At 43.3% G+C, this 18,587-nt stretch overlaps 1 protein-coding gene across 1 annotated transcript; it reads right to left on the bottom strand.

The window, feature by feature from the left end:
• Positions 1-150: 150 nt before the first annotated feature.
• On the bottom strand, positions 151-4,943 carry LOC146656726 (aldehyde dehydrogenase 1A1-like). Its single transcript, XM_085426829.1, has 14 exons — positions 4,736-4,943; positions 3,841-4,001; positions 3,528-3,632; positions 3,157-3,297; positions 2,915-3,044; positions 2,712-2,773; positions 2,315-2,443; positions 2,070-2,183; positions 1,835-1,937; positions 1,293-1,477; positions 1,044-1,208; positions 785-942; positions 570-644; positions 151-399 (listed from the first exon to the last, which is right to left on the bottom strand). The coding sequence occupies exons 1-14, from the start codon at positions 4,794-4,796 to the stop codon at positions 327-329; spliced, it is 1,662 nt and encodes a 553-aa protein (XP_085282955.1). The 5' UTR covers positions 4,797-4,943; the 3' UTR covers positions 151-326.
• Between the last annotated feature and the right edge of the window lie 13,644 nt (positions 4,944-18,587).

The raw sequence follows: 18,587 nt of genomic DNA, 5'->3' as shown, positions 1-18,587 counted from the left end.
TAGTTTTTAAAGTGACTTTCTAATTTTTTGCATGACATCTATTAAAATGTTCTATTTATGAAAAATTGCCATTTACGGTGTAACTAAACTATCAAACACACGAGAAGCAAAACTTCAAAGAACAATCTGTTTACAAACCTGTACACTAGAGGACCACCATAGATAAAAGTCATGTAACCCTGGCGGTATATGACAAAAATAAAGAAAGTCTGTGCAGAAAATGGAATAAATATTCACAAAGTGGCTACAAAACATGCAGGTGCAGCATGATCTAATGATCTGACTCTGGCTGATGGTTTAAACAGGAGAAATGTAGACTGGCAGTATCATGAGCGCTTCTGTGATATTCTGATTGTGACTGCCTTGATTTCAGTGTACTCCTGCAGTGCATATTCCCCCCTGAAATAAGAAAAACAAGCACTACTGATTAAAAAGAGAAAGAGTTTACTAGTCAAGTTGCAGCGCATTGTTACAAAGTCTCAAAGCAACGATTACGTAGTTGTTTGATGGACATTAATGCAGCAAATGTAAAGGTTAATTTCCTTAGATTTCAAAATGGCAACACTCACAGTTCTCTCCCATTCCCAGACATCTTGAAGCCACCAAATGGACACTGAATACTCATGGCATTGTAGCAGTTCACCCTAGAATTAAAGCAGCATTAGTTTCACCTTATTCCTTAAAAACAGGCATACAATAGTAGTAGCTGCACTATTCCAAAGTCTAATGGGACTTTAAGAGAGGCTTCAGTTATCATGCTCTGTGCAAAGGATGTGATCCATACCAGACCATGCCGGCTTGCAGAGCAGAGGAGACTGTAAGGGCTTTGTTGATGTCATTAGTGAAGACTCCTGCTGCCAACCCGTATTGTGTGGCATTGGCTCTCTCGATGACTTCACTTATGCTGCGGAAACACATAATCTGCTGCACCGGGCCAAATATCTGCAAGAGGATGGTAGAGAAATCTTACAAAAGCAAAAAAATGAGCAGTAGAATTAGACTACGTATTTTAATATGTGCTCCACCGTTGGGGGTGTGAGTACCTCTTCTTTAGCGATACGCATATGGTCTCTGACATTTGAGAACACGGTGGGTTGGATGAAAAGTCCCTGCTGACCCCCTGGAGAGCCACCGCACTCCAGAGTTGCACCTTCTCTCTTCCCGCTTTCTATTAGCTCCATTATCTTATTAAACTGCTTCTGGTTGATCTGAGGAAAAAATAAACAAAGCTCATATTATTCTGACCTGTCTGACTTGTTAGTTGGTGTAACAGTATTCAGGCCACAGTATACCTGTGGTCCCTGGTCCACGCCTGGCAAGAGTGGGTTTCCCAGGACTTTGGATCTGGCTTTCTCTACACTGCGGCGGACAAATTCCTCGTAGATTGGTTCCTCTACAAACACCCTGGATCCTGCCAGACAGCACTGGCCCTGATTGAAGAACAGACCACTGTGTGCCTGCTCCACTGCGTACTCTACTGCAAGACATATACACAGAAAAGCCACCTTTAACTGCTGGTAGTTGGCAGATTTCTTTTTAACAACAGATGCCCTTTGTGACACGACCCCAAAGGGATTCTTCTACTCCCAGGTTCAAACGAGGGATCATTCACTTGTTAGGGAAAACCACTACAGTAAGATAATACTACTACAAGATATATCATATAAAGATATCAAATCTAAAAGAAAGATTTATACACCACAAGTGTGACTTAATATGGTGCTGCACTTTATTTGTTCAATTCAGAAATGGTTAGACATGGTAAAGGTATAAAAGAATATGACATTTAAAGAGAGAAATGTGACGTAATCAAGTGAAAAAAGGTCCCACTCACAGTCACAGTCTGCAAAGACAATATTAGGATTTTTTCCACCAAGTTCCAGTGTGACTCTCTTCAGGTTGCTTTCACCTGCAGCCTTCTGGATGAGTTTTCCAACCTGGTAACCAGTGACAACCATGTGAGCTGCATGGTTACAGTAAAGGAGTTCATTTGTACATGAGTGAAATGCACAAAACCAGAAGAGAGCAAGCTGTTCACACAGACACACTGTGCTGAGATTTATACTAACAGCAGTAGATCCGGTAAAGGCTACTTTGTCTATATCCATGTGGTGAGAAATGGCACAGCCTGCTGTCTGACCATAACCAGGCAACACATTAACCACTCCAGGAGGAAACCCAGCCTGAACACAGAGAGTTGAAAAGAGAGCCACTCAGTCATCTTCTTTCAGTAAGAAATGGACTTGCGCCAGTTTTTGCACTTATATAATTGCATAAGATTGTTGTGGGTGATTAGTAATTTGAATCTAACTACCTCTTTGATGAGTGCAGCCATATGCAGAGCTGATAAAGGGGTCTGTTCAGCTGGCTTGATGACTACAGTGTTCCCACAGCACAGAGCAGGAGCAATCTTCCACACGAACATCATCAGTGGGAAGTTCCACTGAATGCCAAAGTGCAAACTCAATTTTCAGTTTTCGCTTCATAAGACTTTTTGGCTTAAAAGATTTATGTGATAATGAATGTGACACAATCAGAACCAATCAACAAATTATCTCAGGTTCAGCTAAAAAACAGGTTAAAATTTTTTTCACCACATTCAGGACCATTACTTTACTCACAGCTGGCTGAATGTAAACACTGAAAAAACACAAAAACTTGGTAACATAACAGTTGAATGTTTGCCATCCTTTAGTGTTTATTTCACTTACAGGAATGATCTGACCACATACTCCAATGGGCTCATGCCGTGTGTAGGTAAAATATTCTCCATCTAAAAAACAAAAAAAGAAAAAACACACACAGTTCATTTATTATAGCACTGAATGCATCCAGTTTTTGTTGTGCTGATGGTTTTAAATATGGAAACACGTGTAACCTCTGATCTAAATTAAAAAAAACGAATTTAACTCACCTACGGGGATGGTTTTTCCGTGAATCTTGTCTGCCCAGCCGCTGTAATATCTCAAGGTCTTGATTGTAGCCATCAGATCTACAAAATATGCCACGAGGAAAACTTTGCCACAGTTTAGAGCTTCTAGTGTCTGGAAAACAAGAAAAAAAGCACACACAGCGTCATTATAATCCAGTCGTGATGTTTTGTGGAGCAACATTTACTGATGATTTACTTCAGGTACGTGTATGTGTGTTTCTCACCGCTAGCAAGAGCCGGTCTCGCTCCACCAAGTCAGCAAGTCTGTTAAGTAAATGGCCTCGGTCTGAGGCATCCATGGATCTCCACGGTGATCCCATCTGGAAAGCAGCTCTGGCACTCCTCACTGCCTTGTCTACATCGTCCTGTTATTAGCACAAGTTAAGGAGGTTTCCACCACAATCACGCCAGATCAAGTTTATGTGTTTACTTGAAAAATTTGCTTTAAGGAGATTCCCAATCTACACAGCATACAACACGTTAGACGTTGTACAAAAAAGTGCTCACAATGTAAGTCATAATAATGCTCCATAAACATTCAAAAGTTTTTCTTGTAAAGCTCATCTAACTTACTAGCGACGTGTAAAATACTCACTGAGTCGGCCTCCTCCACTTCACACAGCAGCTTCTCGGTGGTGGGATTATACACAGGAATCTTTCTGCCACTGCATGACTCATGCCACTCGTTACCGATGAACACCTGATGGTGAAAGATAGAGACAAAGATTGTGTGATATATCCCCCTCACTCTTTGACTTTACAGTGATAAGCACACAGTGTGGGGTATCATCTCTGAATGCTGTTCCAGGTAATTACTGCATCCTAACTGATAAAGGACTGGTAAATATTTCCTATATTCAAATTATTTCATCTTATAAATATGCTTTGCTTCTTGGCTTGCAGCTTACCTTAGTGTAAACAATTTGGGGGTTTGCAATTGGAGTGGGCAGTGCATTTGTCTCCAATCCATCTGCATTCTGGGAATTGTGGTCCTGGTGGTTGAACCCATTTCCAGACTGATGTTCATAACCATTGGCTGGCTGGGAGCTCAGGCTGTAATTTTTTCTTTCTGAAAAAACAAAAAACAGAAATGGAACACAATGTTGTTCAAGTCTCTTTGTCTGATTAGGTGTGTGAATACACAGATACATACACACACACACACGTGATTGCGAAAGCTAACATTTGGGTCACTGAGTGAGGATAGTAACCCTGTGCACACGATGCTATCCCAACCCAGTGGAGTAAATAGAAACTGTGCCAAATTAGTTATTGGCATTGTCAGCTTTTTTAAACCGGATGGTCAAGGGTCATGACCACGCACTGACATGGTTTGCTAGCTCAGAAGAATGGACTAGACCTTAATTAAACTGAGAGAATCTGAGAACATCAAGTGCTGTGCCAGGGCAAAATATGAGCAGAGGTGCATTTCACTGTAATTGCTGAAAAACCTGATCATGCATGGGCTCATATGGAAGAAACAAGTTTAATTAAGGCATTGTGGATTTCTGTGTCAGATAAAAGACAGTTTGAATATGTTACTATATCACTTGTATAATTTTGTAGAGAAGCCAGACAATAGATTATGTATACATAACTATGTGTCAATATAGCACTTACAGACTTTTAAATCTGGCAAATTAAGCCTATTACTTTTGAACATTTATGTCTGTCACAATAATAAAATAATGATAATAATTATTTTTATTTTTATTATTATAAAAGCACTTTTATCTGGTCTTTCAACAAACATTAGAAAATGGTTGTGGAATTACATTACGTAAACATAAAAAATTGTTCTACCTGTGGGTGATGCTGATGCAGTTCCCCCCGACTGGTGTATTCCCACTCCGATCACAGGCATGTTGCAGCTGCTCTCTCCTTCCTCTCGGTGTCAGCTGACCGGAGAGTCTCCGAGCTTCTTTATATACTTTCAGCTCTCAGCGTCAGAAAGCAGAAATGCGCAGGATTGCGCGCTGTCACAGAAGGATTTCTCCTGGGTCATTTGAGGGTCTGCCTGCACGTGCAAATAACCATTAAGATGGACCCAATCCCAGTTTACCTCATGTGTCCCGGGAGGCGGCAAGCTCACTAATCATCTGACGTGACAATGGAAGTACAGTATGGTTAGACACATTTTTAATTATTAGCCATTTTTGCAATCAGCGGGAATTTATCAACTTGACAGTGTTTAAATAATTCTTCTACTTCACTATTTTTATTCCTTCACTACAATTTGAATCCTGCAGATTTACTATTACTGCTTATTAATATTTTACTCAGAAAGCTTCTAGTACACTGGCAATAAATAATAAATAAATAATTAGCACCATCTATATCAGAATACTGATTGGTGGTAATATAAAGGGACTCTGTGGATAATTTTAACACCCCTGAGTTACATTTTTCTGCTAAGCTAAGATTATTAGATGTTATCTTACCTTGTTAAATCTTTGTTAAATCTTTCTGTGCATAAATCTTCCATTTCAAAATCGCCTTAAGTTAAGCACACTTCTAAACATTTACCAAGATAATTTTACAATACAATAAACTTTTTAGATGTTGAAGAGGAAGAACCAAGCCCGAAAATCTTGAAAATCTTGAATTTGCCATCATTTTTACTTCTGTCTTCTATGAATCAGTTCAGCCCAGTTGCCTGGTTAGACCCACCTCCAAGTCAACAAGCATAATTGGGAAGATGTTTGCTTTGATAAGGGGCCTCCTGCTGCTTCACTGTCTCCCAGGAACAATGTGATCACATAATTTTGTCTGGTGTGCCCATTTTCTGTCTCGATATACACACATCCTTTTGAGAATTATCCCCTTTGACAACACAACCTGATTTAACCCTCATTAAACAAAGAGAAGATTTGTAGAGCTGCATCTAGGGAGTGTTGAAAACATAGTGAAAACCATCCTCCCATACTAATGCGTTCACCTCTTATTTGTCACACACTTGACTTGAAGCCTTTTTCTATGAAAGAGTTTGGACTGGAACTACAGCACACTGTAAATAAGTAACCTAGATTCTTTGGGTCTACTTATCTCCAAAGGGTTTGTTCCTCATTAGGGAAGCACATAGTCAATGTTGATCAACACATACTCGATCCTAGTGTCAGGTGGGGTCTGCGTAGGTTAGCTATACATTGAGCATGTACACAAACTCATTCAGACGTTTTGAATGGAGTATTAAATCTGTAACTCTGGCCTTGTTTTAATGTTCGAACATATGGAGCACAATTGCTTCATAGAAATTCTACCATCCAGAGAGTCAGTGTGTGTCTGCCAGAGTTAAGGACAAAACTGGACTGCCTCTGTCTACATAGGATGTGGACCACCAGGTCAAAGGAGCTGTCGGTCGGCCTCAGACGCCCGTGTGTCCCACAGCTGAACTTGACCTAAATTGACAGTTTGATAGAGGGCAAGAAAAAAGAAAGGGAATAAAAAATGGAAAGTAGGAGATGGTGAAAGAACTGGAGACAGTGCAGTCATGCATGGGGTGGCTGTAGCTCAGGTGGCAGAGCAGGTCAGCCACTAATCAGAAGGTCGGTGGTTTGATCCCAGGCTGCCTCCTGGCTGCATGCTAAATATCCTTGGGCAAAATACTAACTCCATGTTTGCCTACTGGTGGTGGTCATAGGGCCCGGTGGCACCAGTGTCTGGCAGCCTCGCCTCTGTCAGTGAGCCCCAGGCCACCTGTGGCTACAATGTAGCTTGCCATTGCCAGTGTGTGAATGGGGAATGACTGAATGTAGTGTAAAGTGCTTTGGGGTCCTTAGGGACTGAGTACAGCGCTATACAAATGCAGGCCATTTACATTTTTACCATGAGAATGAGAGAAAAGGTGAGTGAGCAGTGTGGGGATGAACAAAAAGTATTTGACCAGCATAATATAATCTGCAGTATGATCATTGCTTTAACCATGTAACAGATAGCTTTAAGATGGCCTTAAGATGTTATGCATACAGTTATTATGTTGACCTTGTATTCCAGGTGCAGTTATAACTATTTTATACATATTGCATATCTGTGCTTATTTGAGTTGATGTTCAGGTTCTTTAAAGGTCTTAAGCTTCACTGACGTGACTGTTCAGGTGATACATGCTGAGGGAAAACTAGAACATAGAAGGAATTGCAATACATGCTTACAAAACACTTATATCAGGTCATTTTATATTAAGGTTTTAGTAGAGGTTCTTGGTTAAAACATTTATTTAGTAGAAGACATACACATAGTCTCAGTGAGCTTCTGGTCTAGTGAAAGGTCAGAAGTGCAACAGGTGAATTGGGAAAGAGCATTTGAGGACGAGACACAGACAGTAGGAGGTGAAGAGGTGACACAAAGAGCATGTGAGGTCAACACATACACACACATTAGTTAGACTTATTTAGAGGAGAGATTAGTTATGTCTCGACAAGAAAGAGGAACAATTCACTTTGAGACAAGAACGGAAAGTACCAGCCATAAAAATAGAAGATGATTTTCTGGGTGAAAAGTCATGGTGATGTTGATCTGATCTATGTATAAAATGTATCGGTGACGCATGAAGGGGCGTCAGTAAACAAACCCTGATGCTATAAAATATCTGTTCATGCTTTGATTAAGTCGAGGACTACTGGCTGTCTGCGTACAGAGTGTCTTCCCACACGTGTGTTCATTAAAATCATTGTTGGACCAAGAGCTTCTGGACCAAGAGTGGTTTGTACTCTCCCTCCTCAATTGTGAACCTTAACATTTGGGGGCTTCGTCCGGTGGTTGAGGAGGGGTAGATGGAGAAATTTGGTCTTAGGTGGTCTGACGGGCAGACATGAATTCCAGTGGTCGAAGTGAGTGGGCATAAGCCGGCTTATCCAAAAGGTAAGGCACTACCTGTTGAATTATTTCCAAAGTGTGCCAAATTGGACATGATAAAATTTAAGTCTACTCACTGAAGTTACTGGTGGATGTCTGTTTTGATTTTGATGAAAATCTCATGAGTTGATGCAGCTAGAGTTCTGCTAAGAAGAAATGAAAGTAGTTAAGAGTCTGATAAGAAAAGTTTAAATACTGGGTTGAAGTCCCAAAGAAATTGAGTTCGAGTCTCAAGTAGTTTGGTAGGGAATTGGTTATTGTGTTGGTTAGAGTCCAAATTTGGTCATAAGAGTGGACCTGAGCGGTCATTTTGTGAGTTGGAGTCTCCATTGACCACTAGGTTGCACCTGCCTCAGTTATACACTTGTTTCGGGTGTTGATTGTTGTTTCAAAGTATTATAAATTATTTTAGAACGGAACCGTGGGGGTTCTAGGAAGCGCAGAGCCCGGAGGTTACGCTCCCTCCTTGTCGTGGACGCGCGACATTGACCTGTCGGCGAACAGGGTTAGTTCAGTTTGGCTTAACTGTGGGGTACAGGGCATCCTGGAATGAAGCTAGGAGTTAGAGTCTCCTTACCGTTTGGAACGGTACCTGCGCTTTTTTGGTCAGAAGAAGTTGGACTTCGGGCGTGTAACTTTAACTTAAAACTTCAGGGTAAGCCTTGGCTGTGAAATGCCAAAAATAGAGCTTCAGGCAAAGTTTGGGTTGGTTGACGCTTTTAAATTGTGTTAGGGACTTTAGAGATGAGGCCAGAAACTGTTGGACAGATACTGGTGAATTGGTCGCAAAAAACTCAGGGAGTTTATCCGCTGGGCGGTTATTTTAAATTTGTCGAAATTGTGTAGGCGCTAAAGCTGACAGATCTGACAGTGGTTGTAAATATAAGACGTCGTTGTAATATAGAATAAGAAAATTTGGTGTGAGAGGAGGCTGTGTGTCGAGTCAGCAATGCACTGACTGCCTGCTGCCATTTTTAGATGGAGAGTGTGTGTGCATGCAAATGAGGCAGCTGATGCAGAGCGCATGAGAGGACTATGCTTTCGGTTTTGTGTGTTATTCAGCTCTATAACTATTGTTTGCAAATGTGGATAAATGTCTGCGATTAAAATGCTGGCTTAGTATATAATAACATTGTAAATATATGAATGGTGACAGCGTTTCAAAGTAGAATATAAGAATTGTTTGTGTTTAAAACCAACGTTTAGGTAAGAAGATTTAAGGTGGATTTGAAGGCATAAACAAAAAATAAAAAGGGTTACAGTCTGCAAGGGTTGTTAATTAATGAGCTGACTGGATGCAGAGTAAGTGGAGTGGTCATCCTGAGAGGATTGAATGATGCTCTAACTCTGTGGTCAAGTCAGACATAGGCTTTAAGCAACCATGAGCCACTAATAAGCGTGACAGATTAATGAGTATGGGTAAATTGAACTTGTTAAATAGCCTTAATAGAAGTAACTCAATGAACACGCAATAAAGTGGACTTTTTAGGGGTAGTTTACCACTGATACCATAAAAAGCAACTTAATTAGTAGTTCAATAACAAATTTTAAAGATAACCTTTGTTATTTGATAAGAGAGAGAAAAATTCAGGTTACATATAGTAAATAAATAAGGAAATGTTAATCTCTGCCTCATTCCACACTGAAATTTCAATTGTAGGGGATCATTTGGAGGTGAATTGTGTAGGACACGGGGAGACAGAAGAATCTCCCCATGAGTTTTCGGTGTGCATAGAAATTGAGGAGGCTGAACTGGAAGCCTGCCTGGGTCGTTGTTTTTGTTTATTTGAGGGTCTGCTGGAAATTTGTGAGAACGACCACCTTGATATGTGGGAGCCTTCTCGGGCAGCGATTTTTTGTTAAACATGTGGCAGGCTGTGCAAAATGGAGAAAGCTTTGATATAATGACATAAAGGTGATTTCTTGGTTTTAGATTTATTAGTACGGGATAAGTTGAGGGATGCTTGAGGGTGTGTTGCTGTAAAGTATATAAGGGACGCGCAGCGCCGTTAATGGGTTTAAAATAAATGAAAAAACGGAAAAACACTAATCCGAGGAACTATTGGAGAGGTAAGTATACGGAGGTGAGCGCGTTGCGCATAAGGGTTGCTGGTGTCATATATTAACACTTTGAGGGCGAATAATTTTGATTGAGTGTCAACGCTTGAGAACGCGAGGACAGCGTCTAAAGTGCTGGGTTAAACTTTGTGTGTCACCGAGCAGGGGAAGAGGAGCCAGTGGTTGCGAGAACAGCGAGACGAAGACTGAAACCGAAAGTTAAGCGTGTCTGGGTGACCTAGACCTAGAAGGTGGAGTCGACCAACGCCATTGGAAGAGGTAAGTCTGTGTTTCAGAGAATGGCTGACAGCTCGGGTGCGACACCTAGTGGGAAAAGGGGATGCAAACCTCTGAAGGATCAGCTTGAACAGCTTAAGAAAGCTATTCGTTTGGCTTCCCCTGGAGTATTAAAATCAGCAGAGAAGGAGTGCCAAGCGATGGAGGTTGAGGTAAGCAAACTTATTACATCCCAACAGAAAGGGCTGGGTGATAAAATAGCTCTGAGCTTGGTGTTAAAAACTGAAGGAGAAGTGTATGGACAAATGCATGAGGCCCTACGTGCGTCAATAGAGGCATTAACGGCATTGGAGGTTATAAAGCAGAGAGTAATGCAGGGAGGGCCAGAAGAGGAGAATGAAGACCGTGCGACGTCATCAGAAGAAGAGGACGATGAGGAGGACGAAGATGGAGGAGCTGAACCCCAACCAAGTACAAGCCTAATTTTGAGGAAAAGAAGTGTGAAGAGAGACCAAGCACAGAGACGGCCCATATTTAAGAGCTCAAAGGGAAAAGGAAAGTTGAGGAAGAGTAGAAAAGTGAGTTTTGAACAAGGAGCTCCTGACCCTGGTTTAAATCTGCCTCTAATAGCAGGTCCAAAGAACGAACCAGTTTATCGCGCCTATAAGGTGAGAGATTTGGAAGCATTGGTTAAACAACTTCCACCAATAACCAAGGGAGAACATTGGGAAGGAGAAGAATTAGCGCTGGGCGATTTTCGCGCTTTGGCCGGACGTTGTATGCTGGGTGGTGGGTTAGCAGATGTAGAGCAGATAGCTCAAACAACCAGATATGCAAATGACCTGCCATACCATGAGGTGCAGAATGACTTAGCAGATGCAGTCCGGGAGAAGTACCCAACTCCTAACTCTGGAGCCATTCCAAAAATTATTTGGGATCCTAAAAACACACCCAGAGAGTGTTTAGCTAAAGCAAAGGAACAATGGTTGTTAGAAACAGGAATACATCCGGGGAAGGAGGGTGAAAGTAGAGCGTGGTTTCGTTCGGCAGTGCTGGCAGGGCTGCCCAACCAGGTTGCAGTTGACTTGGAAAAGAACCCAGATTTTGCCGTTGTAGACTCGGTGCAGTGGGACAGACATGTGACCCACAGACTTCAGCGGGAACAGGATTTGGCAAACAAACAAAAGAAAGAGTTGGAGGAAGCCCAGGCGTGGCTGGTCAAGTTGCAGCTGGCAGAAGCAAAAAACAAAGCAGGAGACAGAAAGAAAGAGGATAAAGAGAGCGCAAGGAAAATAATGGTGGCAAGGCCTCAGCCCGATCCTGTGCCTGACTGGCCAGATCAGGATCCGGGTCTCTACCCTGATGACCGTTGGCCCGCCAATGCACCAGGGCAGCGTCAACCAGTAGGGAATTGGGGGACCGGTGGACCGCAGAGAGGGCGTGGTGGATCCGTGAGGGGAGGACAAAGGGCTCGGAATCCAGGGAATCCTAACAATGTGTCTTGGACTGGCTGTTACAGCTGTGGAGCAGAAGGACATTGGTCCCGAGAATGCCCTGTATCGCAGCGAAATTATCAGAGGCGAGGCTATCAACCCCAGGCACGAGGAGGCCCAAGACAAAGAGCTGCTTACAGGGGAGCACATGAAGCTCCAAACCCGAATGCAGCACCAGTCGCCCAGTACCCAGTAGCTGACTGGGGCTGGGAGGGGGAGCAATACTGACGGAGCCCGGAGAGACCGAACAGCGTGGGGACGGCAGAACCCATGCTGTCAATGACCGTGGAAGGCACTGAATTGCCCTTCCTGGTGGATACTGGAGCAACATACTCAACACTGAAAGACACACCAGACAGTGCGACACTCTCCTGTCACACAGTTAATGTGGTAGGCTTTTCCGGGATTCCAATGACACTGCCATTGACAGATCCAGCATTGACAAAGCTGGGAAAACAGACTTTGAGAGACAAATATGTGGTGTCCTGACAGGTGGCTGCAAATCTGATGGGCAGGGACCTGCTTGTGAAACTGGGAGCCACAATCATGTGCTCACCAGATGGACTGATGGTTACTCTGCCTGGAGGAAAAGAATTCCCGTGCCTGGGATCACCTTCAAAGACTCAATATCTAGTCCAGAACTTATCAGACATTATCAGCTGTGGAAACCCTGGATAATGAGTCTGGCCGTCTATTCCCCCGCGAGATCCTTTCCACGTTACACTCTTTTATGATAGGGAAGATAACGATATCTATCGGGAACAGTTCCAGTCTGATCTTGAGGGACAGACGTGGAATGTGCGAACACATAACATTTATGTTGGACCAGAAGGTGTGGCCGCGGCTGTGAAATTTACTGATGAACAAGTGCCTTGGTACAATGTGGGAGAGGATTAAGCCCCTCACATTACATTGGCGGTCCACGAGGGTCATGGGCCAAGAGATCTGGGACCAATGGTCAAGCGGGCGCTGGACAACGCATGCTGGCAAAGCACCCAAATTCCAAATGTCTGGTATGCACCAAAATGTAAAATATATCGCATAACTTGTTTGTCCAACGATGCAGTGATCTTAGAACATAAAGAAATCTCCAGAATACATGGCAGGGAAAGAATGGATCATCCTGATGCAGTAGCTGAGCTCTCAAAATTGCCTGATACTTTGTGGTCCGCAGGGCCCACAGATGTAGGTTTAGCTAACTGTTCGCCTGTCCTGTTCCAGCTGAAGTCTGACATACCAATTAACAGACCACAATATAAGCACAAAACTGAAGCAGAGGAAGGTATAGCTGAAACCATTGAAGGACTGTGGAAGGCAGGAGTGCTTGAGCCCTCATGGTCATTTTGGAACACACCTATTTTGCCAGTGGAAAAACATGGGACAGGGAAGTACCGTATGGCACATGATTTGAGAGCAATAAATGCCATACTGAGGACTGACACTGTGCCTGTACCAAATCCCTACACAGCTCTGACCGAAATTACTGGGGACCAAAAGTGGTTCACATGTATTGACCTAGCGAATGCATTTTTTGTCTCCCACTGCACGAGTCACACAGAGACATTTTCTCTTTCACATACAGAGGCCGGAAATTTAGGTACACACGCCTACCACAAGGCTTTGCACTCTCACCAGGAATTTTCAATCAGGTGTTGAAAGAGGCATTGTCCCCATGTCAACTGCCAGAGGGCTGTACATTAATACAGTATGTTGATGATCTTCTTATTGCAGCCCCGTCAGCAGCGGCCTGTACGGCAGCATCGCTCGTGGTGTTGAACAGATTGGCGGAGTGTGGCTTCAAAGTGAGTAAAGAAAAACTGCAGTTGGTCCGGCCAGAGGTAACATTCCTGGGCCGGGTGATCGCACACAGATCAGTGGGGTTAATGAACACACACAGAGACCAAATTCTGACACATCCAAAACCAAGAACTGTGAAGGAGTTGCTTTCCTTTCTTGGCTTGACAGGTTACAGCAGGCAGTTCATTCCGAACTATGCGGGTAAAACTGCCCCTTTAAGGGACCTGATCAAGAAAGTTGGTGTTCGAAATCTGAAGGCTGAATTGCCTTGGCCGCCGGACACAGAGACAGCGTTCATTTAGCTAAAACAGGATTTGTCAAGAGCCACAGATCTGGCCACACCTAACTATGATGAGGCATTTTATCTTGATGTTTCAGAAACAAAGGGAGTTGTGAATGGTGTGTTGTTTCAGAAAAAAGGGGGAGGTAGGGATGTACTTATGTATGTCAGCATAAGATTAAATTCAACAGAAGCAAGGCATCCCACATGCACACAACACGCAGCAGGAGTAGCAAAGATAATTCAGAAAACAGCACACATAGTGAGGGAACACCCACTGAAAGTGCTTACCACACACAGTGTAGTGGCCTATGTGAACTCACAGGTATTCACAATGACTCCACTGACGCAACAAAGGTTGAGCAAAATTTTAGAGGCGCCAAATTTGATATTCACACATGAAGGAATAAATATGGCAGACCTAATGGGGTCAGGAGAACCACATGACTGTATTAAGAAAGCCCAAGTTGAAGGAAAAATCAGGGAAGACCTGAAGGCAGAGCCCATATATGGAGCTGAGGATTGGTTCACAGATGGATGCTGCCACAGAGATGAAGAAGGATTAAAAGCCGGCTATGCAGTAGTCTGTAGAGTAGGAACTGAGTTTCAGGTGAAAGAAGCAGGAAAAATTGAGGGACAACAGTCGGCCCAGAGAGCTGAAGTGATAGCCCTAACTCGAGCCCTGAGGTTGGCTAAAAACATGAGAGTGAACATCTACACTGACTCAGCATATGCGTTTGGAGCAGCTCATGTGGAACTGGCTCAGTGGAAGAGAGCCGGGTTCAGAACGGCCACTAATGCACCCATCTGTCACAAAAAGGCCCTAGAGGACCCAGACGAGGTAAGTATTATAAAATGCAAAGGCCACTCACAAGCAGACAGTATGGTGGCAAAGGGAAATCAGAAAGCTGATGAAGCCGCAAAGGAAGCAGCGGGCTACAAAGGACAGAGACAAATGGTGCAGGTAACCCCAGAAGAGGAGGTTAGCACTAACAGCATGGAAGAAGTTAGACAGGCTCAGGAGGAGACATCCCCAGAGGAAAAGGGGGTGTGGGAAAACAAAGGAGCCTGGCAAGATGGCGGTTTGTGGAGGGGGCCAGATGGGCGTCCCGCTTTAACGGCCAAAATGGCGGAACAGAAGGTGAATGAGGCTCATGGGCTTGGTCACGTGGGAGTGAAACAGATGGAGAGAAATTTGTGCCGATGGTGGCGTCCTGATTTGAGAAGGATGATACTGGAAAAGGCCAGAACGTGCCTAATTTGTGGGGCACACAACCCAAAGCCAGCAGTAAAACCTGAAGCTGGTAAGTTTCTCATGCCAGAAAGGCCAGGAGAAGAGGTCGTGATTGATTATACCGACATGGTTGATACAGGGCCAGGTGGGGTGAGGTATTTGTTGGTGTGTGTGGATGTTCTGACTGGATGGCCCGAAGCATGGGCGACCAAATGTGAAGACGCGAAAAGCGTGATTAAGTGCTTAATCAATCATTACATTCCAAGGCATGGGTTTCCCAAGAGAATTAGATCAGACAATGGTACTCACTTCAAGAACAAAGATTTGCAAGAGGTAGAGAGGATGAACCTAAATTTGAAAAACAAGTTGGCTAAAATCTGTGCCCAGACAGGGCTAAATTGGGTCGCAGCCCTGCCCATTGCTTTGATGACCATAAGATGTTCTGTTAACCAATCCACAGGTTTCACCCCTTATGAGCTGCTGACTGGGAGACAGTTTCCAGCACCCTGGACAGTGGTCACGGTGGAGCAGCCCAGGACAAGCAACAGGTCTCATGCAGAATATTTTAATGAGTTGAAAGCTCTTGTGTCCAGCTTTACAAAACAGGTCACTTGTGAGAGACCCACGGGGAACGGAGAGGTACCGGACGCAAAGGCTGTATGGCTAAAGGTCATTAAGCGAAAGTGGAAGGAGCCCCGCTGGACTGGTCCGTATGAGGTGACCGCCCGGACGGCTACAGCAGTCCAGCTGAAAGGGAAAGGCGACACCTGGTACCACTGGTCGCAGTGTGCACCCGCACACGAGAGCTTGGTGGAGGAAAATTCGTCTTCAAAGAACGCAGGTGTCAAGGAACAGAGGCAGAATAAACCTCTTCACCTGTGCAACGGGCCGACCAGTAGTCCACCTGGAAGGCCGAAGAAAGAAGAGCAGCCTAGGAGGAGATCGCCGCGCCTACAGAAAGGAGTGGTAACAAATTGAGAGTTTGAAAAGGGGTGGTTTAAATAAAAAGAGTAAAAAAGGGAAAGTGGAAGGGGCTTGCTCTGTCAATTATGTTGTCTCTATCTGTATTGGTGGGTATTTTGGTGACCTGTGGTTGTTGTCTCATTCCTTGTGCCCGAAGGTTGGTAGAGAAAGTGATTGTAAAGGCAGTGGACCCTGGGGCGGTGGCCCCTATGTCCATGATGCCGATGATGGATCTGGAGGTAGCCGAGTGGACTGAGGAGTGAACAACAATCTATGTATCGACCTCTGGTGTGCCAGAGGTCGAAAGGGGGATTGTGGGGATGAACAAAAAGTATTTGACCAGCATAATATAATCTGCAGTATGATCATTGCTTTAACCATGTAACAGATAGCTTTAAGATGGCCTTAAGATGTTATGCATACAGTTATTATGTTGACCTTGTATTCCAGGTGCAGTTATAACTATTTTATACATATTGCATATCTGTGCTTATTTGAGTTGATGTTCAGGTTCTTTAAAGGTCTTAAGCTTCACTGACGTGACTGTTCAGGTGATACATGCTGAGGGAAAACTAGAACATAGAAGGAATTGCAATACATGCTTACAAAACACTTATATCAGGTCATTTTATATTAAGGTTTTAGTAGAGGTTCTTGGTTAAAACATTTATTTAGTAGAAGACATACACATAGTCTCAGTGAGCTTCTGGTCTAGTGAAAGGTCAGAAGTGCAACAGGTGAATTGGGAAAGAGCATTTGAGGACGAGACACAGACAGTAGGAGGTGAAGAGGTGACACAAAGAGCATGTGAGGTCAACACATACACACACATTAGTTAGACTTATTTAGAGGAGAGATTAGTTATGTCTCGACAAGAAAGAGGAACAATTCACTTTGAGACAAGAACGGAAAGTACCAGCCATAAAAATAGAAGATGATTTTCTGGGTGAAAAGTCATGGTGATGTTGATCTGATCTATGTATAAAATGTATCGGCGACGCATGAAGGGGCGTCAGTAAACAAACCCTGATGCTATAAAATATCTGTTCATGCTTTGATTAAGTCGAGGACTACTGGCTGTCTGCGTACAGAGTGTCTTCCCACACGTGTGTTCATTAAAATCATTGTTGGACCAAGAGCTTCTGGACCAAGAGTGGTTTGTACTCTCCCTCCTCAATTGTGAACCTTAACAGCAGACACTGGAATTAGTTAGGGCTATTTATTAGTCGAATTTATTAGAAAAAGGAGTAGAAATGAAAAAAATGAGAGGTAGAGGAATGCAAAGACTTGTGTTTGTAATTTACTGCATTGTTCTGAAATTAGGTGAATATGTCATTCTCTTAGGATTAGTAAATATTCCCAACATGAAGCACTAATGATTTAATTCACAGCCTAAATATATGCAGCTACATGTAGTAAGCAGCAATGATTTGGGAATGCATGTCAGTGGACAATCAGATGAAGAGCACTCCCTTGTGACACATTACAGAAATTACATTGTTCATACCAGGGGTCCAGTACAGGCAGATCACAAGGTGTCATAATTCATTCTCAGTAAAATTCTCAGGAATTTGCACTTCAAAGGTTTTACTGCTCACGTCAGTGTATAAAAACAACACATGTCGTATGGGATATTGCAACCCCCACATGGCCTAGGTGAAGACACTTCTCACTCCTTTAATAATGCAGATGACCAGTGATGACATAAACACAGTGAAGTACATGTCCTCTTCTATTTCTATTACCTATGGCGTGCCACAAGGTTCTGTTTTAGGGCCCTTTCTGTTATATCTGATGGCTCTTCAGCACGTTTTGAACATTTTTTTAATCACTGCTACATTCAGATGACATTCAGTTATATATCTCTTTTTAGTCCCAAGATAATTCTTAGCTACAGATCCTACATACAGTGGGGCAAAAAAGTATTTAGTCAGCCACCGACTGTGCAAGTTCCCCCACTTAAAATGATGACAGAGGTCAGTAATTTGCACCAGAGGTACACTTCAACTGTGAGAGACAGAATGTGAAAAAAAAAATCCATGAATTCACATGGTAGGATTTGTAAAGAATTTATTCGTAAATTAGGGTGGAAAATAAGTATTTGGTCAATAACACAAATACAACTCAATAGGCTACTTTGTAACATAACCTTTGTTGGCAATAACAGAGGTCAAACGTTTACTATAGGTCTTTACCAGGTTTGCACACACAGTAGCTGGTATTTTGGCCCATTCCTCCATGCAGATCTTCTCGAGAGCAGTGATGTTTTGGGGCTGTCGCCGAGCAACACAGACTTTCAACTCCCGCCACAGATTTTCTATGGGGTTGAGGTCTGGAGACTGGCTAGGCCACTCCAGGATTTTCAAATGCTTCTTACGGAGCCACTCCTTTGTTGCCCGGGCGGTGTGTTTTGGATCATTGTCATGTTGGAAGACCCAGCCTCGTTTCATCTTCAAAGTTCTCACTGATGGAAGGAGGTTTTGGCTCAAAATCTCACGATACATGGCCCCATTCATTCTGTCCTTAACACGGATCAGTCGTCCTGTCCCCTTGGCAGAAAAACAGCCCCATAGCATGATGTTTCCACCCCCATGCTTCACAGTAGGTATGGTGTTCTTGGGATGCAACTCAGTATTCTTCTTCCTCCAAACACGACGAGTTGAGTTTATACCAAAAAGTTCTACTTTGGTTTCATCTGACCACATGACATTCTCCCAATCCTCTGCTGTATCATCCATGTG

The sequence above is a fragment of the Rhamphochromis longiceps genome, linkage group LG12, assembly GCF_057381845.1.
Source record: "Rhamphochromis longiceps isolate RC_006_pf linkage group LG12, R_longiceps_female_GT1.1, whole genome shotgun sequence".
Lineage (NCBI taxonomy): Eukaryota > Metazoa > Chordata > Actinopteri > Cichliformes > Cichlidae > Rhamphochromis > Rhamphochromis longiceps.
This window is presented reverse-complemented; position numbering and strand designations above follow the sequence as displayed.

Excerpts from the sequence above, each read along its gene's own strand:
- LOC146656726 (XM_085426829.1), bottom strand. The coding sequence starts at position 4,796 with ATGCCTGTGATCGGAGTGGGAATACACCAGTCGGGGGGAACTGCATCA. Across the intron at positions 3,045-3,156 it reads GAGACCGGCTCTTGCTAGCG|ACACTAGAAGCTCTAAACTG; the intron begins GTGAGAAACACA and ends CTTGTTTTCCAG. Across the intron at positions 1,478-1,834 it reads TGTCTTTGCAGACTGTGACT|TAGAGTACGCAGTGGAGCAG; the intron begins GTGAGTGGGACC and ends TATGTCTTGCAG.